Source organism: Emydura macquarii, unplaced genomic scaffold (assembly GCF_026122565.2).
Source record: "Emydura macquarii macquarii isolate MOO-44397 ecotype Brisbane River unplaced genomic scaffold, CSIRO-AGI_Emac_v2 contig_450, whole genome shotgun sequence".
In the NCBI taxonomy this organism is placed as follows: domain Eukaryota; kingdom Metazoa; phylum Chordata; order Testudines; family Chelidae; genus Emydura; species Emydura macquarii.
The window spans coordinates 1996703-2024619 of NW_027130587.1; the positions used below are offsets into that span (position 1 = coordinate 1996703).

The window sequence follows — 27917 nt, forward strand, 5'->3', positions numbered from 1 at the left end:
GCCCGCGTGGCCGCCGGCGGGCAGTGGGCCAGATCCCCGCAGGAGGAAGCATCTAACAGGACCCAGGCTGCCTGCCGCCTCCCCCACCTTCACCGTGGAGACGGTGGGTCCAACATGCAGCCACATGCGAACCCAGCACCCAGTCCCCTCCCCCTCGCTGCCTCTCCCCGGGGTCCCTGCCCCGCTAACCCCTACCCCACCCTGCCTTCTCCATCCCCTCCAGTTCAGACCAGGAGAAACCTTACAGTCGCCAGGGCCCCGCCGCGGGCGGCTGGCAGCCGGGGCGGCAGGGCGGGTGTGGGTATCCGTTAGCCCTTGTGCTTGCAGCAGACACAGGGTTCAGTCACCCCGCAGTGGTTGGGGTGAGCCAGGGTCCCCAAGCGGCTCCTGCCCCTGGGGTACAGCGATCCCGGCTTGTGCCGGGCGTGGATCAGGGCCATGGCAAATGCCATGGAGTCAGCGGGGTTGCCTAGATGGGGAGAGCCCCTAGCTACAGGGCTGGCATCAAGCAGAGGGCACCCCACATGTTCCAGTGCCCCATGGGCTCTAACCATCAGCACCAGGGGCCTGGGGGGCCCTTCACCTCTTCTGGGGAGCCTGCCCCAGGCTGGCCCTGCCGCAGGCTTCTTTCCTGCCGGGCAGGGTGTGGGCCGGGGGTAGCGCCTCCCCCACGCTCCCTCCATCCTGCAGCTGCTGTTTGCATCTGGGCTCAGAGCCCGCGGGGCAGGGAGGAGCCCAGGGCAGCAGGGGTTGGAGGGGCAGCTCTGAAGCTGAGCACGGGGAGACTGGAGGTGCTGGAGGATGTTCAGGGGCTGACTCCAGGCCTGCTTTCTGCCCCCAGCGCTGGTTTCGTGGCTCTGCCCCAGGCCCCTTGCACAGGGTGCGAAGGGGGGGAGATGGTGGATGGAAATGAAGACTGGTCGCCCGGGCCTGTGCCCGGAGCCTCCACAGCCAGGGGCGGCAGGCAGCAGCCAAGGACACAGAACCTGCTCCAGGTCCTTCTCCGCGGCAGGGCAGGGCCAGGCTGGCAGGGGCGCCTGGGAACATGGTCGCCCCCCCCCGGGCTCTCTTGCAGCTCCTGTTAGCTGGTGCTCCGACCTCAGGCCAGGCAGGGCCCACACATGCCACGAAATGGGCCCCACCTCGCCCCGGCTAGCTTCCCCCTGGTGCCTCCCCAGGCCCTGCTGCCCACCTACCCCCCGCCAGCCTGGCCCCCCACTGGCCCTACTCAGGGGCCAGCCGCTAGCCCTGCAGCCTCCAGCACGGGACTGTGACCCCAGGAGCCTCCCGGCAGCCCCGGTCCTCCTCCCCCAGGGCACCGCGCGGGGGCAGAGCTGACCCGACGGGCGGCAGGTGCAGCGGGACCAGCCCCTCCTGCAAGGTGTACCACAGCCTGGCGGCACGTCTCCCAGCCCCCCGGCCAGGACGCCAGCCCTGCACAGCGTGCACAGGAGGGTGAGTGCAGCCCGGCTCCTTCCTGGCTTTTTTATGAAGGGACCTGGGAGATTTGCTCTAAAGATCAGGCCTTTCCCCCCCCCACCAGCCCCCTAGAAGGCTGTCCTGTCAGTCTGATCTTGATGGAGGGCTGCCTGGGGGGTCACACCTGCCGGAAAGGAGTCAGTCTCACACACACACACACCCCACACAGCCTCTTTTCTACACCAGGAAGGAGGAAAGGGGCCGGAGACTGGGGGGCAGCTGACCCCGGGTAGGAATAACGGCTCCTCTTGTGCCCCATGGCACAGTTCGAGAGCAACCCCAATTCCTCCAGGGAGCAAACGGGGACGGTCTTGGTTTAGGGCCCAATCCTGCTCCCGCTGCCTTCACTGGGCAGAGGAGCCAGCCCTTTAACGAGCACGTCACCCACGGCGAGCTACGTCCCGAAACTAGCGCGTGTGGGCCCCCCGCACAGCCCCAGCTGCACACCAGCAACCCACAGAGGCGGGCCCCCCGAGTGACCCACAGCTTCGGGGCACAGAGTCAGCCGGGCACCCGCACGCACCCGCGGGCACAGCCATGCGTGTGTGAGGCAGCCCCCGGCAGGCACCCGGACGCGCAGGTACACACACGCCGTGTCACGTGTGTGCGCGCGCCAACGGCCCGCCAGAGGCACGCGGCGTTGGTGCAGCAAATGCCTCCCGTGCTGCCCCGGGGCTGGCCCCCCTCCGACCCCCCTTTCCCCAGGAAGCCCATCCACCAGCTGAGCACCGAGTTTCTCTCTGGACAATGGGGAAGCCGAGATGGGACTGTAACCGGAGCAGAGATTAAATTAAGCCGCACAAGTTTCCATTCCCCACACCTCCGCCTGTGTACAGATCATCAAAGCCCAGCTGAGCCCCCTCCCTGTTCAGACCCCAAATCCCCCTTCCCTCTCCTCCCCAGACCCCCAAACCACCAACGCCCCCTTTTCAGGCACTGGATCTCCCCCCCCCCCCCCCTGCCCTATTCAGCCCCAGAGCTTCCCTAGAGACCCAAATCCCCCTCCCCATTCTGGCCTGGGGTGTGCATTTAGGATTTTTGGGGGGAGAGCAGACAGTGACTTGTGTTCTCTCCGCTGTCGAAGGTCTGGGGCTCCCCCCAGGCAGTTGCTCGCCTGGCACCGAGCTCCGGCCACGTGGGATACCGGCACAGATCACCAACAGGGAGCCGAGTGGAAAAGATTATTCATGAGCCTGACATTCGGCATGAAATGCCGGGGCAGGAGGGGGGCGGACGAAGCAGGGTGCCAAAACTAGCACTGGGGAGTCAGGCAGCTCCCCTGGCCAAGGGGAGGGGGAAGGAAGCCTCCCCCAGGGAGCAGAGCAACTCAGCCCAGCTCCAGGAGGCAGGAATCGCACTGCAAAACAAACAGCCCTAGAGTCGGCCTGTTCCCACGTGGCCCCCCAACCAGCCACTCGTTCGCTCGCCTCCCCCATGGGAGCCGTTTACAGACAGCCACCCACTCCTCACGGCTGGCAGCTGCGGGATCTCCCTCGGGAACCCCAGAGCTTGCTGCTGCTGCTGCTGGAGCCGCAGGGCCAGGGTGGGATGGGGAACTCTGGGGGCGCAGACAGCCCCTCCTGGGACAGCTCCAGCCTGGAGTACTTGGGGGGCTAGGGACGGCCAGGGCCGGGAGAGCAGGGCAGAAGGGGTGTCAGGACTGAGCAGTGTGCGGGGCCCAGAACTCGCACAGGAGGGTGGTGAGGTGCAGGTGAGAGCATCAGCGGAGCTGTAGGGAGCTGGGTGAGAAGGGAGCTGCACGGCCGGGCTGTGTGGATGCATGCTCAGCCCCGTTCTCCAGCACGATCCGTCCCCCCTGTCACAAGCACAAGGGTTGCTCTCCAGTGCCCCCTGAACAGTGCTGTGGCCCCTCTGCAGCTCACTCCCCAGGGGACAGAGCCGAGGGCAGCCCTGCTCATCTCCCCGCCCCCCGCCCCGTGCGATACCCAGCCCCTCTGCTTCCCAACCCCCAGCCCCACATCCAGAACTGGGAAAGCCCAAACCCGCCTCCCTGCCTGACTCCCTTCACCAGCCCGGTTCCTTTGGGGTCGGGGCAGAGGTCACCCACACAGCCCTCAAATCCCCCCACACAGCGCAAGGCTCGGTTGAAATAACACATCCAGGGTTTATTGTTTCCATTCCTTGCAGCTAATGATTTAAAAAAAAAAAGTTCTAAAATAAATTACAGAATTAAATAACCTCGGACCGGATCATTCCCCCGCCGCCCCTCGAAACCAAGTCTTCAAACAGTCACTGGATCTGGCAACAGCAACAAAACAAAACAAAAACTCTAGGAAAAGCAGCTACCGGATTCGCAGGTATCCTGGCCCCACGGCCAAGACCCTCCGCCAGGGAGTTCCCTTCGGGTCCCCCCGGCTCCAGGACCCACGTGCCAGTGTGCGTTCGCCCCTCACTCTTCCCCCTCCTCGCCTTTTCTCTGTCCCCCGTTCCTTCCTTCAGCTCGCTCTGCTCTGCGTAAGCGCTGTGCGGTCGGCCAGCCCGGTCCTGCAGCCATCAGGCTGCCACCCCGAACAGCTGGGCATGCACGCAGCAGTCCCAGATGGCCCACTCTCTTCCCCCCCCAGTCCCTTACCCTGACAGCTTCTCTGTGCTTCATCCACAGTCCAAGGGAGACCCCGTTCTAGACGTGCGTGGGGTTGTCCAGGTAAGGGTCTGTTTTGGTCATGTGTAACATAACCGTAGGGGCCTTATAATGGCAGTGCGCCCCCGTGCAAGCGACCCCGCTGCATGGCTTCCCCCTAGTCCTCATGCCCAGCTTTCTGTTGCACAGACTCTGCCAGGTCTGGAGCGTCTTGGAGCTCCACACCCACACGCCGCTGGTGATGCCCACCACCAGCGACATGAAAATCTTGAGCATAAAGACGGCCACGGTGGGCACGGAGGCTCCCAAGGAGCAGTCGGTGCTGCGCCTGCCGGGGAAGGGCAGGCAGCCGTGCTCCAGCGCCCGCAGGTCCCAGTAATCCATGTTCAGCCGCTCGTAGAAGTAGCAGACGATGACACAAGTGGCTGGAACGGTGTAGAGGATGGAGAAGACCCCGATCTTCACCATCAGCTTCTCCAGCTTCTCCGTGTTGGTGCCTCCCGTCTTCATGATCTTCCGGATGTGGAAGAGGGCGACGAAGCCGGTGAGGATGAAGGAGGTGCCGATCACCAGGTAGCAGGAGAGCGGGATGAGCACGAACCCCGTCAAGGCACTGACGTCCATGCTCCCCACGTAACAGAGCCCGGTGAGTTCATCTCCCGCCACCTTCCGCATGGTGAGGATGATGATGGTCTTCATGGCTGGGATACCCCAGGCGGCCATGTGGAAGTAGCTGCTGTGGGCTTCGATGGCCTCGTGGCCCCATTTCTTCCCAGCTGCCAGGAACCAGGTCAAGGTCAGGATGACCCACCAGAGTGAACTGGCCATGCCGAAGTAGTAGAGGATGAGGAAGACGATGGTGCAGCCGGTACTTTCCAGCCCCTCCTGGATGATGTACAGCTCCCCGTTCTCCCGGTCGCAGGCTATGTTCTCCGCCCCAGCCACCGAGCGAATGATGAAGGCCACCGAGTAGACGTTGTAGCACATGGAGAGGAAGATGATGGGTCTCTCGGGGTACTGGAACCGGTGCGGGTCCAGCAGGAAGGTGAGCACCGTGAAGGCCGTGGAGACGAAACACAGCGTCGACCAGACCGCCATCCATATGAAGGCAAAGTCTTTGTCCTCCCGGGACCAGTAGACGTCCACCCCAGGGGAGCACTTGGGGGCACAGGAGAGGCTCTTCTCGACGTACTGGAACTTCTCGGGGTTTTCACACGACCCCAAGCTGTTCGGCCCCCGGCCCTCCCCGCTCCCTGCTGGCCTGGGGCGCGGGGCCACCGGCAGCATCCCCTGGCCCTTGGGCGCGTCCCCGGGGGTGGCGTTCTCGGGCGCCTCCATGCACAGGGCCTGGGGGTCGTTCCTGGTGGGCAGCTTGCTGCAGTCCAGGGAGTCGGGCCAGCCGAAGTGGAACTGCTCCATGATGGGGGCGCAGCGGTGCCGGGCCTGCTCGCACATGGGCCGGCAGGCCGGGATGCTGGCGCTGACCTGGTCGGTGCACATGGGCGCGTAGAGGGAGCAGAGGAAGAAGCGCAGGTGGCCGTGGCAGCCGTACTCCACCAGCGGGGCGAACTCCTGCAGCTTGGCGGCCGCCTCCCGCTGGCTCTCGTGGCCCAGCAAGTTGGGCATGCGGGTCAGGTTGTAGCCGATGCCCTGGCACATGGCGATCTCGACGGGCTGGCAGCGGGCCTCCCGCCCCCGCTCCCTCCCCGGCCCCGGCCCCGGCCCGTAGGCGCCGATCTCCAGCGTGGCGCCGGCGGCCAGCAGCTGGCCCAGGCAGGAGAGGGCGAGCTGCAGGCGCAGGGCGGCCATGGCGCCCCGGACACGGCCCCGCACAGCCGCCGCCGCGCCTAGCCCCGGGCAGGGCAGCGAGCCCCGGCCGGCCCCATGGCGAGGGGCCGGGCGGGTGGCTGGGTCCGGCCGGCGGCTTAGAGCCTCCCCCGGCCGCGCTCGGGCTCCATGCGCCGGCTCCGGGACCTGGACCTGGAACGAGCGAGGAGCCGCCGCCGAGCCGCGCCTGCCTCCGCCCGCGGCCGCCGCGGCGCTGAGCCGCCGCCAGCCCGAGCCGGCTACACCCCCGGGAGGGCGGGCCGGGACCTCCCCCGGCGGCGGGGCGGGGCGGGGCGCGGGCGGCGTTAAAGGCGCCGGGGCCGCGGGGCTGCCGGGGGGGCCGGAGACGGACTGAGCGAGAGTAGTGCTGGAGACACGTCTGCCCCCCCCCTTGAACTTCTTCTGGGCCCCCCTTGCATTCCCTGCCCCCCCACTCTGGGCCCCTCTGCACCCCACCCCTACACCCCTCCTGGCCCCCCTACACCCGCCCTGCTCCCCCACTCCGGCCCCCTTTAAGCCCCATGCACCACACCCTTACACTCCTCCTGGCCCCACCTTCCCCGCAGCCCCCCTTTACTCCTACCCCTGCACAGGGCCCTCACATGGGGGGGGGGGAAGGGTACACTTTACCAGGGCCCAGAGGCCCTGGGGGGGGCCAGCCCAGGCTGAACCCCCCATGAGTATGTGTGTGGGAGGGGGCCCTTGTTACGAGTTTGTCCTGGGCCCTAAAAAATTATCCCTAGGCCCTGCACCCCACTTATGCCCCTCCTGGCCCCCCTGCTCCCCACCCTTGCACCCTCCAAGGGCCCCACCCGGACACCCACGCCCTGCACCGCCCGCTCCTACACACACCCCCTGCACACACACTCACAGACGCACACACTCCCTCACGCAGTCTGAGACCCACACTTACACACACACACACAGATATGCACCAGCACTCGGAGAGCGACACAAACATATACACACCCACATCCCCAGGCCTCTGACTGAAGGCATTGATGATGTTTCAGTAACTTGAGCAAAAGGCAGGAGACCCCCCAGGGAATTCTTTACCTGATAGCATCTGAGGGCTACCCTGGGGCATCACCTGGAGAGGGAGCGGGACCCGCCTCTGAACTCCGTCCAACGCCATGGCGCTAGCAGTGATTTTCAGGGGGCACAGAGTGAGATGCTAAGAAAGCAGGCCCTGTCCCCTAGTAAGCAGGCAGGGGTGGGGGCAGGGGACATGTTTAATTCATTAGGGGATGCTCGTGAAGTGCTTTGAAGATGAAAAGCGCCAGAGAAGTGCGCAGGGCGATGATGTATGTGGCACATGTGGCCAAGGGAAATGGAGCTGCTGAGATGCTGGGATTTCATCCTCCAAAGCTTGTAATAAGCAGAATATTTAATAGTCAGCCCGTCATTAACACCCCCTCCCCGGTTCTCCTACACACAAACAGTCCTCCAATAACACCCAGCCCTTCCCTACACGGCTGCTTGGATTGATGGAACCGGGGAAAGGTTAGACCAACGCCAGTCACCGGGTCTGCTGCCCGGCAAGTGCTGATCCATGCCTCTCCACGGAGCAGTAGCTTCACAGCATCTCTCAGGGACCTTCGGGGGACGGGGTGCTGGCGACGGAGGGCGCCTGCCTCCGCCGAGCCAGCTGCTAGACTCCCTGTGGGGAGGAGCTTTGTATCTGTTACTCCCGCTGTGTTGCCAGTTCAGCGCCGATAGGTGAGAGGTGCTGGGTTGTCAGACCAAAATCCCGTTTATCCACACCACACGTACAGCGGCAGGACGGGTTTGCTATCTGCAGCGGGGCTCCCCCACGTGCACGGGCGAAGGTTGGCACCGCTGGAGACCGGGGGATCTGTAACCCTGCCCCAGAGCGCTATCCCTGCAGGGCCACACAGTGACTCGCCCCCTGGGCCGAGACAAACAGGCACCATCCCTGGGAAGGCCCTAGAATGATTCAGCTGGCCATTGTCAGGGGTCGCTATTCGCCCCCTGCCGTGTGGTCTCCCCCGTTGCTTTGACTGCAATAGGATCATTTGGCACCAGGGGAGAAGCGCCAGAGACTCCATGGAGTCTGGAAGGGACGCGGCTATTGCTAATCAGTTTTAGGTGGTAGCTGCTCAGATACTCCTGTGGTGGGCGGCCAGAGAAAACAGAGCGGGAGGGAGTCCATGTATCTGGCGATGCTTTACTTGCTGTTCGTTATTGTTAGTTATTTGGGCAGCATCTTGGGGAGTGGGGGAGAATGCTTTATAAATGACGTTCTTTCTGGACTGGTTGAATGATCAGGTGTATTGGACACAAATCTGGGAGCTGGGACATCTGGCTTCTAACCCTGCTCTCACACGGCCTCTCTGTGTTACTGAAGTACATGCTTCGCTCCTAAAGCATTTAAACCAAGGGTCTCTCCACACTGATGGTGGCAAATTCGCCACTGTCAGATCAATCTATCCTGGATCGACTGAGCGGAAGTGAAGACCCGTAGCACGAGTTATGTAGAGTAGCTTGCGTAACTCCCATCGACTGCTGCCAAATTTCCCGGTAAATGTGTACCAAGCCGAACTCCCTGACTTCAACGGAACAGCTTATAAACTTAGAGTTGAGCAAATGCTGAGTGTTTTGCCGGACTGGGGCCTTAGCTGTCACAAGATGAGCACCTAAAGACTGAAGCGCTATCATTTTGGGGCCACTTTTCCAAATGAAGGCCTTAGCCTCACCAGGTCTCAGTTTCTCCAGCTGTAACTTGGGGCTAATAATGTGCCGACGACAGTCAGAGTGTCTGTACAGCACTTCTAAGATGGAAAGTGCCAGTGTTTAATTTTTGCCAGAGCTGAGCCCCGGCACCTCTAGGCTTGGCAGTTCATAATCCCGGCACCTCTGGATTTACCGCATCAGTTACGAGAGCGCCCCCAGCGCCTCTTTCATTCCAAATGAAGCCCTGGAAAGTGCAGTAGCAGCACTGGCATTAATTAGTGTTATAAGTGCTGCTTGATCAAAGCTGAGAACTGGAAAGTTCACTTAGCGCAGCAGCAAAATGCCAGCGAGTGTTAAGTGACTCTCCAAAACGTGTGCGGAAGTCGCCCCCGCGGCCCAGCACAGAGCACCATGGTGCGTGCGAAGGCAGCGCCTCCTTCCTTTCCCTTCATTTCTTCCCTTGTTCCCCGAGGGAGAAGAGATTTTGATGACAGGGCAACTGACAGTTTAATTAAAGCCAGTGCTTTACATGCAGGTAGCGTATTGATGAAGCAAGGGAGAGAACAGCAGACAGTGGCGGTGGGAGCTGGCAGGAGAGCTGATATCTACCTGCGCATTTCCGGGCGGCTGGGTTAACAAAACCGGCGTCTGTCTCTCCAGAGAGGTGCCTTCTGCCCAGGCCACTGCCCCACCAGGGCTGTCACCAGGAGGGGGGCAGGGAAGGGACGTTCTCAGGCCCTGCGGAGGAAGGCGGCTAAAGAGATGTGCTAAGCCCATTAGACAGACAGATGGGAGAGGAGATAGGGGCATTTCTGCATCCGGATGTTTGGCCCTGACTTCCAGCTGAGCCTTGACCTCTCTGCTAACTCTGCAGGCTCAACCTTGTAACCGCAATGAATTGCGGGGGCAACTGGCAGTGCTTAAACGCCTCCCCACCCATGTGTATCCCCAGACCTGGCAGGGAAGAGGACATCTAGGTGGCAGCAGCTGCTCCCCCAGAATGAGAGGTGATCCTGGGAAACCAGGCTCACACAGGCAGGGGGGCAGAGGGCTCCCCAGACACCAGCTGCGTGTTATGCACGGCCCCGTTCGCACCCGTGGAGAACAGACTCGTTGCTTAACGTCCCGCTACCGGCACTCAGACACTAGGGTGCAGAGCGCAGTAGAAGAACCTATCTAGACTAGCATGGATAGCCATTAGCACACGCCGTTCCCCACTGGCCCCCCACCTGTGCGTGTGCAAAGAGGACAGTGCCCCTTGGCACAGTGCAAGCCTAGGAGTGCAAGCATAGCACGTGGGGCCGGCGCTACGCCCTCCCCCCCCCGCCCTTTAGGTTTCCCAGCCCCACTGCATTGCAAAGACATCCGAATCTCTTCTCTTCCCTATCACCTGAAAAGCCGGGTGCCTGCCCTCTGCTTACCTGGCTCCCCCGGCACTGCCATCCAGCAGCAGCACCCGCCGGGCACTGAGCTTCCGCAGGGGGAACAAACCGGAGCAAGGCTGGGAAACCAGCGCTGATCTCCAGCGCGGAGCACGAGGCAGCGAGACAGAGACAGCTGCAGCCGGCTCCAGTGGCAAAGGGGAACAACCTCCGGCTCCAGAGCAGGCTGGCGACTTGGAGGAGCGCGCGACAGCTGCCTTTGCGCAGGGGCTGCCGAGGGGGTTCGCTCGCTGCCAGGGCTGAGTCTCTTCCTTGGCATCCACCCGCTCCCTGCCATCGCCGAGCGGTTGGCATTGAAGGGCGCAAACCCTGCTGGCTTTCCTCGTCGCCTGGCGGGCCGGGCAGTGAGGTCCCACCTGCTGCCCATGTGACACAGCTGCAGGTCGCCCACACCATGCCCACTTCCACTGATCAAGAGCACGGCCCCTGGCAGATTGTCCAGCGGGGCAGGGAGCCTCATGGGCTCTGGGTTATGGCACCACCACAAGGGGAAAGGGGCAAGAAATGCAGCCTGCCCCTGCTATTCCCACTTCAGCGCTACCCTTGGCCAGGAAACTCCTGTCCCAGGAACCTCCCTGGCCTGGAAGGGGTGGGCGGGGGGATCCTCAGCACAGACTCATGTCTGATCTGATCTCTAGGCAGGTCTGGTGAGTCCCCTCACTCCCCCCGCACGCAGAGGTCCTCGTCAGAGCTGAGCGAAATCTTCCAGCTGAAATTTCTTTTTGGTAGCAAATGCAGATTCAGCGACACCGCAAGCTTTGGTGAATTCACGGGTCATTGAAGGAATTGCTCTTTTAAGAAACAAACTAAGAAAATATTCCAAACTGTTCAACCATTTTAAAATTTTTGGTTCAAAATTTCCTTTAATGTTTTTGTTTGAATTTCAAATGTAGGTAAAAATGCTCAAAATTGAACTGAAACATTTAATTTGAAATGAGTTTCTCGTCCAACTTTTCGATACGCCACAACATTCAAAACAGTGAGTTTGGGTTTGACTTAAAACATTTTCCTCCTGATTTTTTGGACCTGCCAGTGGACTGAATCCATCATTCGCTTGTCTCTAGTTGCCATGTCACCTCTACCCTCATCCCTCCCTAAACACGGAAAAGGCAGGCCCAGCATCACATAAATGGGTATTGTGCAAATGACACTCCTGATGCTATGGTCTCAACCCACATGGGAAACAATAACAAGCCCCTATAGCAGCCTGTGGTGGAAGCTCCCCCGATCCCTTTGAGCCCCAGTCACATGTCTGCACTTCCCCTCTCCCTCCCAACTCCTGTCACACACACAACTGAGAAAGAAGACCACAGTGTTTTGTTTTGTTTTTTAAATAACTGGCTTAACAGGTAGGGGAAGTGAAAGCAACTGTTTTTTAAAAGCATATGTAACAAATGGAAGAGAGGGAAAAATGAAAGTAATAAATATAAATCAGCTAGGAATAATAGAAAATTGATAAGGGAAGCAAAAGGACACCAGGAGAAATCTCTGCTCAGCAAAGTGAAGCTCAATAAGAAGGCGTTTTTAGAAGTGTATTAGGAACAAAATGAATCCTGACCACAGTATTGGTCTATTACCAACTGGAAATGGCAGACTAGGCAGCCACATTCATTAAATATTTCTGTTCTGTATTTGGGAAAAAAGTTAGACAGTGTATTCATATCATATGATATTGATGAAATACTTTCCATTCCAACAGTAACTAAGGAGGACGTTAAACAGCAGCTACTAAAACTAGACATTTTTAAATTAGCAGGTCTGGTAAGTTGCATCCAGGAGCTTTAAAACAGCTGGCCCAGAAGAAACCTGGACCATTAATTCTGATTTTCAGTAACAATTGGAACACAGAGGAAGTTCCAGGAAACGAATGTTGTTCCAATACTTTAAAAGGGTAAATGGGATGACCCAGATAATTATGAGCTGTCAGCCTGACATCGATCCTGGACACAATAACAAAATGGCTGATACAGGACTTGATCAATAGAGAATTAAAAGCGGACAATACAATTAACGTCAATCAGCATATAGTTATGGAAAATAGAGCTCGTCAAAGTGACTCGATATCTTTTCTTGGTGAGATTACAAGTGTGGTTGATAAAGGGAGTAATGTTGACAGAATACACGTAGACGTCTATGAGGCACTCAGCTTGGTACCGCATGGCATTTTGATTAATCATGTTTGTTACGGCGGCGCCTGGGGGTCTACCATGAATGGGCCCGTTGAGTGAGGCATGACACAAACACAGAGTAGCAGACGGTTCCTGCCCCGAACACTTGACAATCAAAATAGACAAGACAGACACAGGGAGCGAGAATCTTTGAAGCAGAAATGTGGGGCTGAAAGGGACCTCAAGAGGTCATCTAGTCCAACCCCCTGTGCCGAAGCAGGACCAAGTAAACCCAGCCCACCCCTGACAGGGGTTGTCCAACCTGTTCTTAAAAACTTTCAGTGCCGGGATTCCACAACCTCCATTGAAAGCTCGTTGCAGCGCTTAACTATCCTTGTAGTTAGAAAGCTTTTCCTAGTATTGAACCTAAATCTTCCTTCCTGCAGATTAAGCCCATTACTTCTTGTCCTACTTCCAGTGGACATGGAGAACAACTGATCCCTGTCCTCTTTATAACAGCCCTTCACATATTTTAAGACTTTCATCAGAGCCCTCCTCAGGCTTTTTTCCATGACTAAACATGCCCAGACCTTTCCTCATAGGTCAGGTTCTCTACATTTTTTATAATTTTTGTTACTCTCCTCTGGACTCTCTCTAATTTGGTCAGACCTTTCTTAAGTGTGATGTCCAAAACTGGACACAGACACCAGCTGACGCTAACCAGTGCTGAACAGAGCAGGACAATTATCTCCCACGTCTTACACACAACACTCCTGTTCATACACCCCAGAACGATGTTAGCCTTTTTTGCAACTACATCATATTGTGAGCCACTCTTACCCCTAGATCCTTTTCAGCAACACTATCCCCTACTCAGTTATACCTCATTTTGTAGAGGCGCTTTTGATTTTTCCTTCCTAAATGTAACACTTTGCACTTCTCTTTATTGAATTTCATCTTGCTGATTTCAGACCAAGCCTCCAATTTTGTCAAGGTCATTTTGAATTCTGATCCTGCCCTCCAAAGTGCTTGCAACCCCTCCCAGCTTGGTGTCATCCGCAAATTTTATAGCATCCTTTCCATCCATTATCCTAGTCATTAATGAGAGGGGATAGAACACACTAGCAGAGCAAAGAGTGTGATGGCAGCCAACAGCACGCGGTTTATTTCCAGGATTTTTTTTTGGGAGGGGGCGGTGTTATGTTAAATCCTTGGAAAGTGCTTGTATTCAGAGAGAAATCAGCACAGGGTCACAGAGAGACGCAAACCCATGGAAAGTCTTTATTGAACTACACAAAAACCAGCCAGGACTGACTGAGCTATCCCCTAATACTCGAACTCGATTGCTATGGCAACCAGCTAAGCTCTGTTGCTACGGCAGTCTAGGCAATTAGGCAAGACACAAAATTCACAACATATTCCTGCCCCCTTAATGAAAATGCCCATTTGACAGAACAATCACTAAACTGGGGAATGAGGGAATAGACTGCCTCATTGCCCGGCTAAACCCCAGGATTGTTCTGCCCTGCAACGGGGGTTTGCCCAACTGAAGATCCAGCCGTTGAGGAGGCCTTACCTCTCTAAGTGGATTATGGTGAGCTTCTGGTGTTCTTGTGCTGGAAGGTGTTATTGGTGCAGGTCTAACAATGGGCTCAGGACTCGTAGCTCGAACAGGGGAGGATGTTGTACCTGCTCGGACAGGGGAGGATGTTGTATCTGCTCGGACAGGGGAGGGGCTGTATCTGCTGCAGAGGTGGATGGAGAAGGGGAGTCGGGAGCGGGTGACTCTTGGCTCGAGGATATCTCGCCTGCAGCGGTGAGGTCAGGCAGTGCAATGGGAGATGTGTCCTTGGGACCTGTCTGACCTGGCAACAACTGATGGACATGTCACCGCCCGGTGAGATCATCTGCAGTCTGCACAGTGCAGGAAACAGGCCCTGGCTGGGCGCTGACTGTAGCAGGACCCGTTTAGCTGCAGAAGCAGAGTTCTGAGCTAGGCCAGGCTGGCCAGGACTAAACGTTTGGTCTTTTTCTCTGTGTGCACTTCTGATGACCTGGTTTTGCTGACGATGTTGCACAACTTGTCGTGCTTTGGTGGGTTTCAGCAGATCAAAGCAAGTGCACAGCTGCCGTCCCATCATTAGAAAGGCCGGGGACGCTTTGTCGTAGCATGAGGTGTGTTTCTGTAGGATAGTAAGAAGGTGTCCAGACACCTGAATGGACGAATGTCCCCTTGCAGATCTTACAGCTTGTTTCCTGGGCTGCACAAACCTTTCAGCTGATCCATTGGTGGATGGATGACACGGTGCTGAAGTGATGTGATGTATCCCATTTGCTTTCATAACATTTTCAAACTCCTGAGACACGAACTGCAGTCCGTCATCGCTCACAAGTTGTTCTGGCAGACCGAAGCGACTAAAGATTTCACACGGTCTCTGGGTAGTGCTTTCAGCAGCAGTGGATGGCATTACCGAGATTTCTGGCCATTTAGAGTGGGCGTCTACAACAACCAGGAACATGCTTCCTTCAAATGGACCAGCAAAATCAATGTGAATTCGCTGCCATGGGTTTGCAGGCCAGTCCCATGGGTGTAGGGGTGCCAGCTGAGGCACGTTCCTCACACTCTGACATGAAGTGCAAGCTCTTGCCTTAGAAACATAGAATCATAGAGTTGGAAGGGACCTCAGGAGGTATCTAGTCCAACCCCCTGCTCAAACAGGACTAACCTCAGCTAAATAATCCCAGCGAGGGTTTTGTCAAGCCGCAGTTTAAAAACCTCTAAGGATGGAGATTCCACCACCTCCCTAGGTAACCCATTCCAGTGCTTCACCACCCTCCTAGGGAAAAACTTTTTCCTAATGTCCAACCTAGACCTCCCCCCTGCAACTTGAGACCGTTGCTCCTTGTTTTGTCATCTGCCACCACTGAGAACAGCCTAGCTCCATCCTCCCTAGAACCCCCTTTCAGGTAGTTAAAGGCTGCTATCAAATCCCCCCTCATTCTTCTCTTCTGCAAACTAAACAAGCCTAATTCCCTCAGCCTCTCCTCATAAGTCTTGTGCTCCAGCCCTCTAATCATTTTTGTTGCCCTCCGCTGGACTCTCTCCAACTTCTCCACATCCTTTTTGTACTGGGGGGCCCAAAACTGGACACAATACTCTAAATGCGGCCTCACCAATGCCGAATAGAGGGGAATAATCACTTCCCGTGACCTGCTGGCAATGCTCCTACTGATGCAGCCCAATATGCCATTAGCCTTCTTGGCAACCAGGGCACACTGCTGACTCATATCCAGCTTCTTATCCACTGTTACCCCCAGGTCCTTTTCTGCAGAACTGCGGCCTAGCTCGTCGGTCCCCAGTCTATAGCTGTGCATGGGATTCTTCCGTCCTAAGTGCAGGACTCTGCACTTGTCCTTGTTGAACCTCATCAGATTTCTTTTGGCCCAAAAGACATGAAGTACAAGCTCTTGCTTTCTCTTCAATGGCACAGGCCAGGCCAGGCCACCAAAAGTAGCTTCGTGCAATTTCTTTCACTCTCACTATTCCACAGTGACCTGAATGTAGCTGTTCTAACATCTGTGATCTCAGTAGTGGTGGAATAATGACACGCATCCCCCACAACAAGCAACCCAAATGGATTGATAACTCGATCCTCCTGGACATGAAGGGAAGAAGGTCGGGTGAGACCTGAGAGTCCCATGGAGATGTTCCATGCGTCACTACGTCCATAGCTTGGGACAGTACTGGGTCAACGCAAGTTGCCTTCTTTACTTGAGTAGCAGTGATGGGTGTGTTCTCTACCTGTTCAAAGAAGAAGATTTCTTTCTGGCCAGTATCTTGATGTTTAACTGGTAAAGGCAGCCTTGAGAGACCATCTGCATTGCAGTGCAGAGTGGATCTCCGATATTTGATCTCATGTTTGTGTGTGGAAAGCAACAAGGCCCATCATTGCATACGAATAGCAGCCAATGGTGGCATGCCTGTGTGTGGTCCAAAAATTGATGTTAGAGGTCGATGGTCGGTGAGAAGTGTGAACTTCCGTCCAAACAGGTACTGGTGAAATTTCTGAATTCCAAAAACGATTCCCAGTGCTTCATGTTCAATTTGGGCTTAGTTAGTTTCTGCTTTGCTTACTGAAGGCATAATGTGTGATACGACTGTTCCCACGCCATAAGGGGAGGCATCGCAGGCCAACTGTAGAGGTGAGGACGGATCAAAATGCGTCAGAACCTCTGAATTTAGCAATGAGTGTTTAGCCTTGTTAAATGCAACATCACAGGCTTCAGTCCACTTCCAGACCTCATTCTGCCCAAGGAGTTCATGCAGTGGTTTTAGTAGTGTTGCTAACTGTGGAATAGACCTTCCATAATAGTTCAATAGCCCTAAAAAAGAGCAAAGTTGGCTCATGTTTTGAGGAGGTGGAGCTTCCACAATAGCCTTGACTTTTGTAGGAGCCTTATGAAGGCCAATAGCATCTATGATATGTCCCAATTATTCAACAGAGGGCTGGAGAATTCACATTTGTCTTTGCGGACTGGTAGGCCATACTCTTCCAGTCTTTGCAGGGCTGCATCCAAGTTCTTAAGGTGATCCTCCTCATTCTTGCCAGTGACCAGGATGTCGTCAAGATAGCACTGGACTCCTGGCAAGCCACTCGAGATCTGGTCCATAGCCCTCTGGAACAAAGCTGAAGCAGATGTTATTCCGAAGGGCAAGCGACAGTATCGGTTCAGCCCTTTATGCGTCATGATAGTCAACAGCTCTTGGGACGTCTCAGCGACGTGCATCTGTAAATACGCCTGACTGAGATCAATCTGACTGAACTTTTGGCCACCAGGCAAGCCAGCGAAGAGGTCATCGATTTGGGGAAGGGGGTATTGCTCTGCACACACCACCAGGTTAACAGTGACCTTAAAATCCCCACAAATCTGAATGGAGCCATCTTTCTTCAATACTGGAACAACTGGGGTTGCCCATTGGCTGTGGGTACCAGGTACTAGGACTCCATTCTTGACCAGGCGCTCCAGGTCCGCTTCAACTTTTGACCTGATGGCATATGGCACGGTTCTGGCTGTCAGACATTTTGGTTGGCTATCAGGCTTAATGTTCAATTTCACAGTGATTCCCTTCATACTTCCCAGGTCCTCTCCAAAAACAGCAGCGTGTTTCTTTAATATAGCTGTCAGACCTGTTTCTTCTTTAGCCATCCTGTGCACTTCTGCCTAGTTCAGCTGGATCTTTCTAAGCCATGACCTTCCCATTAAGGCTGGGTAATTGCCTCCACCACAAACAGTAGCAATTTCACAGTCTGTCCAGTGAGCTCCACCTTAACATCAGTAGTGGCCAGCATGAGTACAGCTTCTTCCGCGTCCGTCTTCAGAATAGTTTTTGTCGGCTTAAGTAGGAGATGCTTTAGTTTCTCCTTATACACAGTGTCTGAGACCAGCGAAACTGCTGCACCGGTGTCCAGTTCTATGCGTGCAGGTTTACCTTTCAACAGCAGCGTTACCCAGTATTCATGTCAGCCAACTGCCATGGACAAGACATGGAGTGTCACTACTTCTGACTGGGTGTCACTTTGATCATCCTGAGTCTGCTCTACCGCGTGCAGATTTTCCTTTTTGGTCCGACAGGCAGCAGGCTTCTTTTTCTCTGGTTTGCCCGTTCTGTTTGACTCTTCTTTCTTTTGTTCACAGGCACGCTCTTTGTGTCCCTTTTTGCCACATTGTCGACACTCTAGGTCTTTACACCAGCATTCCAGTGCATGGTGACCTGGCTTTCCACAGCGTAACATTCCTGGCTCTCCACTGGCTTGTGGGTAGGTTCTTGTGACACCTTATGCACTCTGGTCCATGCACTGAGCTGTTGGGCTTCCTTTGCGGCCAACTCCATACAGATTGCAATTTCAATGGCCTTCTGCCCGGTGAGCTGGGCCTCTGTCAATAGGCGCTTCTGTATTGCTTCATTGTGCAGACCACACACTAACCTATCATGTAGGGTGTCATTTAACACATCATTAAATTCACAGTGCTCAGCAGGCTTCTTCAGAGCTGCTACAAATTGCACAATTGTTTCACCTTCTTGATTCCTTTTGTGGAACCTAAATCTCTCAACAATTACCAGCGGTTTTGGAGAAAAATGTGCCTCTGGGATTTTCACAATGTCACTGTAAGATTTTGTCTCTGGCTTATCAGGGTGCACTAAGCTGCACAATAAAGTCTAGGTTTTAGCTCCTACAACACAAGAAAATGGGCACCTTCTCTGCATCTGTAATTTCATTTACAATAACAAAAAGCTGAAAACGCTCAGTATACGAGGTCCAATTCTCTAGAGTCTCAACAAAAGGTCCCAGAGGCCCCGTAAGTGTACCCATTGCTGCCCCTCTTTTTTTCCTTTCTCTTGTCTTTTAATGTCTTTTATTCATGTGTGTTGGGGTCCTTCACACACAACTGCTGGTGATTTCCATTCACTAGCACTGCTCCCAGTCTGTCTACTTCACTTCGGTCAGAACAAAGCAGAGCCTGTTTTAGTTTCAGTTTGAACCGTCAGTGTAAACAGCCCAGCCCCCAAACAGCAAAAAGGTTTTTTTCTTACATTGACATTTACTTTTTTGCAGCACAGGTTGATCACATCCTCCGTCGCCACATTTGTTATGTTAAATCCTTGGAAAGCACTTGTGTTCAGAGAGAAATCAGCACGGAACACAGGGGGAAGGGGGTAGGCTGAAATGCAGTCCATTTACAAATGTAAGCCAAATGGGTGACAAAATCATTTGTCTGCAATATGGCGGGGGATGGGGTGGGTTGTAAGCTGGTGGGGTGTGGGAGGGAATGGATGTGGGGGTTCTTTGCGAGTCTGTATTAACAAAAAGGCTGGATCAGAAGCAGTAATCCACACCAACGCTAATGCAGGGACTCCTGTTGATTCGCCTGTAGTGCTGATAGCTGCACGCTGTTCCCATAGCAGGAACTCCAGAGAGGTAGCCACGTTTCAGAGAAGAGCGTATTTTCCAAGGCCTCCTCAGTCCCTGACCAACCCACTCCACTCATGGATGTGCTGTTCCATCACCATACGTTTGACCAGTTCCATGGTATATATGGCTGGCTTGTCACCAGAAGCTTGGAACAGAATCTCTCTTTGCTGTTCTGGAGCCACCAGACTTGTTATGTCCCGCACAACACGGAATCCCTGAATGCTAGCAAAGGCTCACGTAGTACGCCACAGCCACCTTCTACCCCAAAGCGGCCTGCAATTTTTAAACAAAATTTTAAAACAAAACTGTGCACCGTTTGAGTCCACAGAGCTTCTGGGATCTGACGCGTCCCTCCATCAATCAATTCAAGTTCAGCTTTACAAAGTCTCATTTTTTGGCCTTGAGATTCCACAAGGATTTTTTCTGGCCTCATGCAATGAACCGTTTGTGATTCCCTGAGTCGGTAACGCTCTGTTTAGAGTCTGTGCAGGCGCCTCTGCCTCTGCTGGCTGTTGTACGTTAGCTGTTCGCCCGCACTCCAGCAGAAGCCTGGGCCTCCAGATCAACCCAGACCGGTCCGAGAGGAAGCGTTTCCGTGACGAACCTATGGTGGCCATGCTGGACAGGTGCAATCCAAAAGAGAGAAGGGTTCACGGCAAGTGGAAAGCCGCAGGCAGGCTGCAGAGTGGGAGTACAGAGCAGCACGGCGGGAGCAGACACTGGAATAAGAACATGGGTTGAGGGAAGATAACAGCACAGCAGGCTGACCTGTTTGAGCGGCTGCTTTTGCTAATGGCTGCAAGAGCAGAGGCTCCTGTTGCACCCAAGCCACGGTCTGCGTCTCCTCCATGGTACCATGCACTGCGGAGCAGTGACGCTTTGGATAATTCCATGGTAGGGTGGCCCCTGCAACCAGGACTTAGCAGCAGCGGGGCAGGGCAAATCTACCCCTTGCATACTTCCACCCCTGTGCAGACCCTTTCCCCCTTGCGGACCCCCCTCTCCCCCGCAGCCCTCCAGGCCCATCTAGCAGCAGTGAGTGTGTGCTAAATGCCCAAGAAAGGGGAAGAAGAACATGCCAGGGGACAGGCGCAGTTAGGATTTGCTGGGGTTTTTTTTCTGTTTGCACTGTGCAATGTTTGGTTTGTGCACGTCATTTTATTACTGGTTGTGGTGTTGGTTTATTACTGCTCTCTTGGTGCTCTCATGACAGCTGGCCGGCCTGCCAGTCGCTAATATTGTTCTTCTTGTAATACAAATACGGGCTTGTATGTGCCGACTGTTTATTGCCAGCCCTACGTTCCATCTTGTAATGTGTGCTTTGAACAATAAAGATAAACGCATGGTGGGGCACAATGGGCAAGTTGTATCCAAATGCGGTTTCTCTGTACATCGGAGCACATCATTCCACCCCGTAAATGCACAGTGCCCCCCGCCCAGCCCAGTACATTTAACAGCCTTCCAAGGGATGCCAGTGTCAGGTGCTTCGGAGCAGGGACTGAACAGAACAGGGCAATTACCGAGTGATCCATCCCCTGTCACCCAGTCCCAGTGTCTAGAAGTCAGGACCCTAGAGACACCCAGAGCACGGGGTTGCGTCCCTGCCCATCTTGGCTAATAGCCACTGAGGGACCTATCCTCCGTGAACATATCTAATTCTTTTTTTAACCCAATTAAACTTTAGACCTTCACAACATCCCCTGGCAACGACTTCCCACTGGTTGACTGTGCGTTGTGTGAAGAAGTGCTTCCTTCTGTTTGTTTTAAACCTGCTGCCTGGGAATTTCATCGGGTGACCCCCTGGTTCTTGTGCTATGTGACGGGGTAAATGACACGTCCTTATCCACTTTCTCCACCCCATCCATGATTTTACAGACTTCTGCCATATTCCCCTCTTAGTTGTCAGTCTTTTTAATCTCTCCTCATATGGAAGCTGTTTCACACGCCTAATAATTTTTGTTGCCCTTCTCTGTACTTTTTCCAGTTCTAACAGCTCTTTTTTGAGATGGGGGCGACCAGAACGGCACGCAGTTTTCAAGGTGTGAGTGTGCCATGGATTTATAGAGTGTCATAATGATATTTTCAGATTTATTATCTATCTCTCTCCTAAAGTTCCCTAATATTCTGTTAGCTTTTTTGATTGCCGCTGCACATTGACTGGATGTTTACAGAGAACTAGCCACAATGACTCTTTCTTAAGTGGTAACAGCTAATTTAGACCCATCATTTTGTATGTGTAGTTGGGATCATGCTTTCCCGTGCGCATTATTTCGCATATATCAACAATGAATTTCATCTGCCATTTTGTTGCCCAGTCACCCAGTTTTGTGAGATCCGTTTGTATCTCTTTGCAGTCTACTTTGGACCTAATTATCTGGAGTAATTTAGTATTGGCTGCAAACTTTACCACCTCACTTCTTACCCCTTTTTCCAGATCATTTATGAATATATTGAACATCGCTGATCCCGGTACAGATCTGTGAGGGACCCTGCTATTTACCTTGCTCCACTGTGAAACCAACTGTGTATTCCTACCCTTTGTTTCCTATATTTTAACTAGTTACTGATCCAGGAGAGACCTTCCCTCTTATCCCATGACTCCTTACTTTGCTTAAGAGCTTTTGGTGTGGGACCTTGTCAAAGGTTTTCTGAACGTCCAAGTACACTAAAAACTGGCTAACTAATAGATCTCAAAATGTAGTTTTAAACAGGGAATCAGCATCATGCAGGTGTTTCTAGTGAGGTCCTGTAGGTTCTTGGCCCTCCGCTATTTAACATTTTCATCAGTGACCTAGAAGAAAATATAAAATCCTCACTGATAAAGTTTGCAGATGGCACAAAGAGAGGGGGAGCGGTACATAATGACAAGGCCAGGTCACTGATACAGAGCTATCTGAATCACCTGGTAAGCTGGGCTCAAGCAAACAATATATGTGTTAATGCAGACAAATGCCACACATCTAGGAAGAAAGAATGCTGGCCACACTGCCAGGACAGGGGATTCTATCCTTGGAAGCAGTGACTCTGAAAAGAACGTGATCAGCTGAGGCTCCCATTGGGATGTTATGGCCAAAACGGCTAATGCAATGCTCGAATGCATAAACAGGGAATCTCGAGTAGCAGCAGAGAGGTGATTTTACCTCTGTATTTGGCACTGGGGCGACCATGGCTGGAATCCTGTGTCCAGCTCTGGTGTCCACAATTTAAATTCTTTTTTGGGCTGCCTGTTTGTATTTTTATACTTGACTTGCTAGAGTTTATGTTCCTTTCCATTTTCCTCAGTAGGATTTGCCTTCCAATTTTTAAAGGATGCCTTTTTGCCTCTAACTGCTTCGTCTACTCTGTTGCTTAGCCATGATGGCCTTTTTTTTTTTTTTTGCATTTTTTTTTGTCCTCTTACTGTTTATTATTTTGGGTATGCATTTAATTTGAGCCTCTATTATGGTGTTTTTTAAAAATTTCTGTGCAGCTTGCAAGCTCTTGTGATTGTTCCTTTCATTTCCATTTAATTAGCTTCCTCATTTTTGTATAGTTCCCCTCTTTGAAGTTAAATACTACTGCAGTGGGCTTCTTCAGTATTTTCCCCCGTACGACGATGTTAAATTTAATTACATTACGGTCGCTATTGCTGAGCCATTCAAATATATTTACCTGTTAGACCAGATCCTGTGTGCCACTTGGGACTAAATCAAGAATTGCCTCTTCCCTTGTGGGTTCTAGGACCAGCTGCTCCAAGAAGCTGTCAAGAAGGTTGTTGATAAATTGGAGAGGAATCAGAGAAGAGCCCTGAAAATGATTAAAGTCTTGGAAAATCTGCCTTACAGTCAGACTCAAGGAACTTAAGAAAGAGAAGGTTAAAGGTGACTTGTGTGACAGACATTATGGACATATGAAATAGCCAAAGGCTAGAGTACCAACTTTACACTTATTCTACATATCTGCCTGGGCGAGGTGTTGTATCCTAGCTCCATGGGGGCGTTACAAGACTTTCCTGCGGGAACTAAAATCACTAGGGTAATTGATGCAGTGCTGGAGAATCTCACCCCCTGGGGGAAGGGCACACACTAGTGTGACATAAATTAAGAGGTTGTCAAACAAAGAGCTAAACCAGCAGTTCCCAAACTGTGGGGCATGACCCCAAGTGGGGTCACTTCATCAGCAGATGGGGTCATGGCCATCCCCAGGGCATCTTTATTCAGGGACACTATTCCCACCAAATGACGTCATGAATGGAGTTATTGTCCCCACTGTTATTTTAGGGGACCCCGCAAATACCCTCTTCTGCCTTGGCTTATGAAACCATACCCTGATCTCAGAGGGTCTGGCAAAAGAAGGTTTAATTACACTCTCAGTAGATGTACTTGAATGTGCGTTTGGCAGCCTGAAATCCCGCTGGTGCTGTCTGAAGACCTGTTTGGATTCTAGTGTCATCAATGCTGTCCCATTACTGTGGCTTGCTGTGCTCTTCTCAATCTTTGTGAAGCCCAAGGTGAGCCATTTGTCCTGAACAGGCCTCACACCATAATGGATTGAGGAGCTGGTACGCTCAGCCAGAAGTGCACCCCTCACAGTTGGGGCAGGATACACCTGAGAAACAAATCAGGGACACAGCTTCCTCATTATGGATTTGCACGGGCCAATGGAAGAGGGAGAACAGTCCCATTATGGCTGTGTTTGTACAGCACTTTTTACAGTAAATGAAGTTCTCTCACCATATGGGATGAATGTATGGGGTGTGTTTGATTGTCATGAACTGTTAGCTGTGGGTGAGGTGGCTCCTTATATAATGGAGCAGGGATCAGGGGAATGGTGACATAAATTATGGATTTTCATTACAGACTGAGCTAAATAGATGTATTGAGATTGCGCTTGGATACAACTTATCTTTATTCTTCAAAATATGCATTTGTTGGGGGGTAGGCACCCCCCATCCCACTTTGGGGGTCCAATTGCCCAGGGGTGTGAGGCAGTATGGCCCAAGGGCCAGTCAATGGCTGCTCTGGGGTCAGGTCTCTGTAAGCAAGCAGTCTATAGCTACGACAGGGGTTGGCACATCTCTGCAGTCTGAAGCTCAGGTAGGGGGGTTGCTGTCACCCCAAGGGGAGTGGCAGGGGGCATAGGGACCCAGGCCCACCCATCTCCACCACATCCCAGCTCAGGGCGCTGTTCATGATGAGGCTGGTCACCACCCTGGTCAGCAGCGATCCCACCGCAACGCGCTGACTGATCTCGGGCAGGAGATCCCACTCACCCCATCCCCGTGGGCTAATTCCTACCTTGCCTCCTGGTGCTGCAGCCTGGATCTCATTGGGGCCTTCAGGTTCCCCAGCATCTGTAGCTGCCTAGGCATCTGGCTCCAAGTACTCAGCTGTGGGCGGCTGATCTCCGTTCGGGTCTCTGGGGCCTCCGGTTCCCTCAGCTGGGGGTGAAGTGGCTCCCTGCTTGGAACCTCCACCAAGCATCCTTCCTCCTCAGTGGTCAGCCTGGAATGAGCTGGGCTGCTCCCTTTTGTACTGAGGCAGCAGTTGGAGCATGCCCATCACGGTCTAAGGGGCGGGACTTCCTCTGCTCATAATACAGGGGCAACTCCCTTGTCTCTGGTGTGGGGTAGGCACGCCCCTGTCACAGCATTGTATGATGTGATGCAGTGATGGTAATAAACTCTTTCCCTAAAATAGAAGCCTATACTGGTGAACCTGACTGTATTATAAAAATATATATTGCGAAGCAGGCCAGCTGCTATTACAACACCAGTCACCAGTAATAAAGCCATGCCAACACCAGTAATAAAACAAAGTGCCCAACACAAGCACTGACCAGTGGAAACAAGTATACTCCCTGCGTTTACGTGTCCCCTGCCCACCCCTTTTCCTTCTCTTTCTAACACTTAGCGCACACTTGGTGCTGGTGCTTGGGGGTGGAGGATTGCCAGGGGACGGGGGACTGCTAGGGGTGCATTTTCCCTGTCCAACTAGCACTCAGTCCTGACTGCACGGGCCACCCACCCGTATTGTCCAACGTGTTCCTGGCCTGCAGCACTCAGTACCGCAGAGGGGCCTCAGGAGCCGGGGCCGGAAGAGGGGCTGGGAATGGTGGGCCAAGACCAGGGCTGGGGTCACAGCTGCGGCTGGGGATGCAGACAGGAGCGGAGCCACGGCTGGGTCCGGAGTTGGGGCTGGGATGGGGCCACGCCTGGGTCTGAAGCTGCAGCTATGTCTGGGAGTGGAGCTGCAGCCGGGGCCAGGAGCACAGCCGAGTTCGGGGCGGGGCCAGAGCTGCAGCTGGGGGCGGAGCAGAGTTGGGGGCAGAGCGTGACTGGGTCATGCTTCCTCCCTGCCTCTCCTGGGGGCTGGCCCGAGTCCCGCCACGCCCCCCAAACATTCCTCTGTGCCCTCCTAGGGGCGCCCCCCACAGTTTGGGGCCCACTGCCTTCGAGTGAACTGTAGACAAATCCCCAGGGGTCAGCGATGCAGTTACCCCAGAGCTGTGACAACGTGAGCCCAGGCTCTACACCTCCCCGGAGCCCGGCCGTTCAGTCTAGCAGCCAGAGCCACAACAAGCCCCTGTGGCTGGAAGAGCAGAAATAAGGCATGTGATTAGAACAGTCTTGAAAGCGTCGCTGGGCGTGTTCAGGTAAGCTCCTTTGAGTGCTGCGTCCAGGCTCCCAGCTGCAGCACCACACCAAGGTCATGGTGGACTCTCCATCGCTGGAAAACGGGAAAGCAGCCGGGCTGTTTTTCTAGGAGACCGGCTCTGACTCTGACAGGAAACAACTCAGGGCCGTTCTCTGCCCGGCGGACTAGATGATCACAGGCGACCACGCTGGCCTGATCATCTCTGAAGCCTTCCTCTGCCCCCAGTCACGCAGCCAGTCTTGAACCCCAACTTATGCATCCACCCCCACACCTGGGGGGACGGCTCCGTCCCCGAGCCCAGTGGGACGCGGGTGGGTGCCCGGCCTGCTGGGTCACCGATCCTGCACGGTGCTGCGCGTCAGTGCTTTGTCCTGTGCCCTGGGCAGGGGTGAATGACAGCAGGAGCCCTGAGCCGCGTGAGCCCCTCCCAGCCACACCTGACAGTGCAGGTGACAGTGGGGCCAGGCCGAGACCCCATTTCTGCTGCCTCCCCACGCCCCAGGTTCTGCCCAGACCCAGGCGTTTGGTCAGAGGAGATCTAAGGAGCAACTGACCTGGGGTAAGCGACTGATCCTTCGGGGCTGGGAGTAACCTGAATACCGCTGTGCTCTTCGGTGCGCGGGACCGTCTATCACAGAGGCAGGCTCACCTGGGTGGGGAGACAGAGCGGAGCACCCACGGGCACTGGCTGTGACTCCGTGTTTTCAGGCTATGCTAGCACCTGAGGAGTTTACACTTGAGAACTGGATGGAGAACCCACAGCCAATTTGGGGTTTGTAGCCAGGCTCCTAGTAGTCTGCCCTGAGCTTTGCACTCTCACTCGTGGGTTACTGCCGGCAGCATTACAACCCTTGTCATCGCTGCTAATCTTCGGTCACGTACTCAAGTTCGAGCCAGATATTATTTAAACAGAACAAATTTGGTGATATAAAGAAATTCCAGCATGGCCGCTTATCTCTTATAGCCTCATAATAACAGATAAGCAGCCGGGGTGGAATTTCCTTATATCGCAGTGTGGAATATTTGTTTGGGCATGTTGCTCTTAGACACGAAGGATAGGCGCACAGCAATCGAATCTGCTACATAGGTACGGCCAGGCCCATGTGCTGCAGACCAGGAACAGTTTGGACAATGCCATGGCTGGGTGGGGCAGGCAATCAGGCCTATCAATGGATGGACAGGAAATGCAGTCCCCCTCACTGAACTGCTCCCCCATGGACACCTCCACTCCCTGCCATGGTGCCAAGTGTGTGGCAGCGTGTAAGGAAGGGAAAGGAGATGAGGAGGCCGGGGGGTATGGCCCAGGAGGGGCGTTTCCATCTTGAACCTGTTTCCCAGACATGCGCTTTCTTCATGGCTGTGTTAAAGGATTTGGTGGGTTAATGGCAGCTGGTCTGCCTGGCAGTGGGTCAATGTGGTGCTTTTCTGCTAAATGTTTCAAAATAAAGCTTTATATTTTATTACCAGATTGTGTTCCCATCACCGCCTCCCAGCGTGTAGCGCGCACTGCAAACGATAAAGACACGCGCACAGTAAGGGATGACTCTGAAGTTGCATGCCAACACTACTTATTTGTCTACACAGATATCTAATTCCACAGTCCTGCCCCGCCCACGCACACCCATTTCATAAGTGCTCATGTCATTCACAAGTGCAGTGCGTGGCAATCCAACCCCGCTCCCTTACCTAATGAACTGTAAGCATTTCACACGCAGATGCACAAAGGTGCCTGTCTCCCTTTTCCATTGGACCAGGCAAGTCCATCGTGTGGACACACAAAGCATCCCTGACTTTTGGTGCCTGGCTGCATTCCGTTCCAGCTGTGAGCTGCATGTTCTGGCTGCGGGTACTGGGTCAGCTGTCACTCGCTGTCACTCCAGTGCAAAGCTCACTCTGGCTTTGCAAAGATTATGCAAAGCCACAGTAACGGGGCAGCACCGACGGCACTGGAATGCAAACAGGTCTGTAGACAGCACCAGCGGGATTTCAGTCCACCAAATGCACATGCAACCTCTGTTCTACACCTGCTGAGAGTGCAATTAAACCGTCTTTCGCCAGGACCGCTGAGATCAGGCTACGGTTTCATAAGCTAAGGTGCAAGGGGGTGCGCTGGGTCTCCAAAAATAGCTGTGGGAACAGTAACTCCATTCATGACA

The 27917-nt window shown here is 54.1% G+C and overlaps 1 protein-coding gene across 1 annotated transcript; it reads right to left on the reverse strand.

Annotated features, from left to right (window-relative positions):
* Positions 1-3584: 3584 nt before the first annotated feature.
* Positions 3585-6060, reverse strand: FZD9 (frizzled class receptor 9). Its single transcript, XM_067537752.1, has one exon. The coding sequence runs from the start codon at positions 5888-5890 to the stop codon at positions 4121-4123; it is 1770 nt and encodes a 589-aa protein (XP_067393853.1). The 5' UTR covers positions 5891-6060; the 3' UTR covers positions 3585-4120.
* Between the last annotated feature and the right edge of the window lie 21857 nt (positions 6061-27917).

Coding starts and splice junctions, on each gene's coding strand:
- FZD9 (XM_067537752.1), bottom strand. CDS start 5,890: ATGGCCGCCCTGCGCCTGCAGCTCGCCCTCTCCTGCCTGGGCCAGCTG.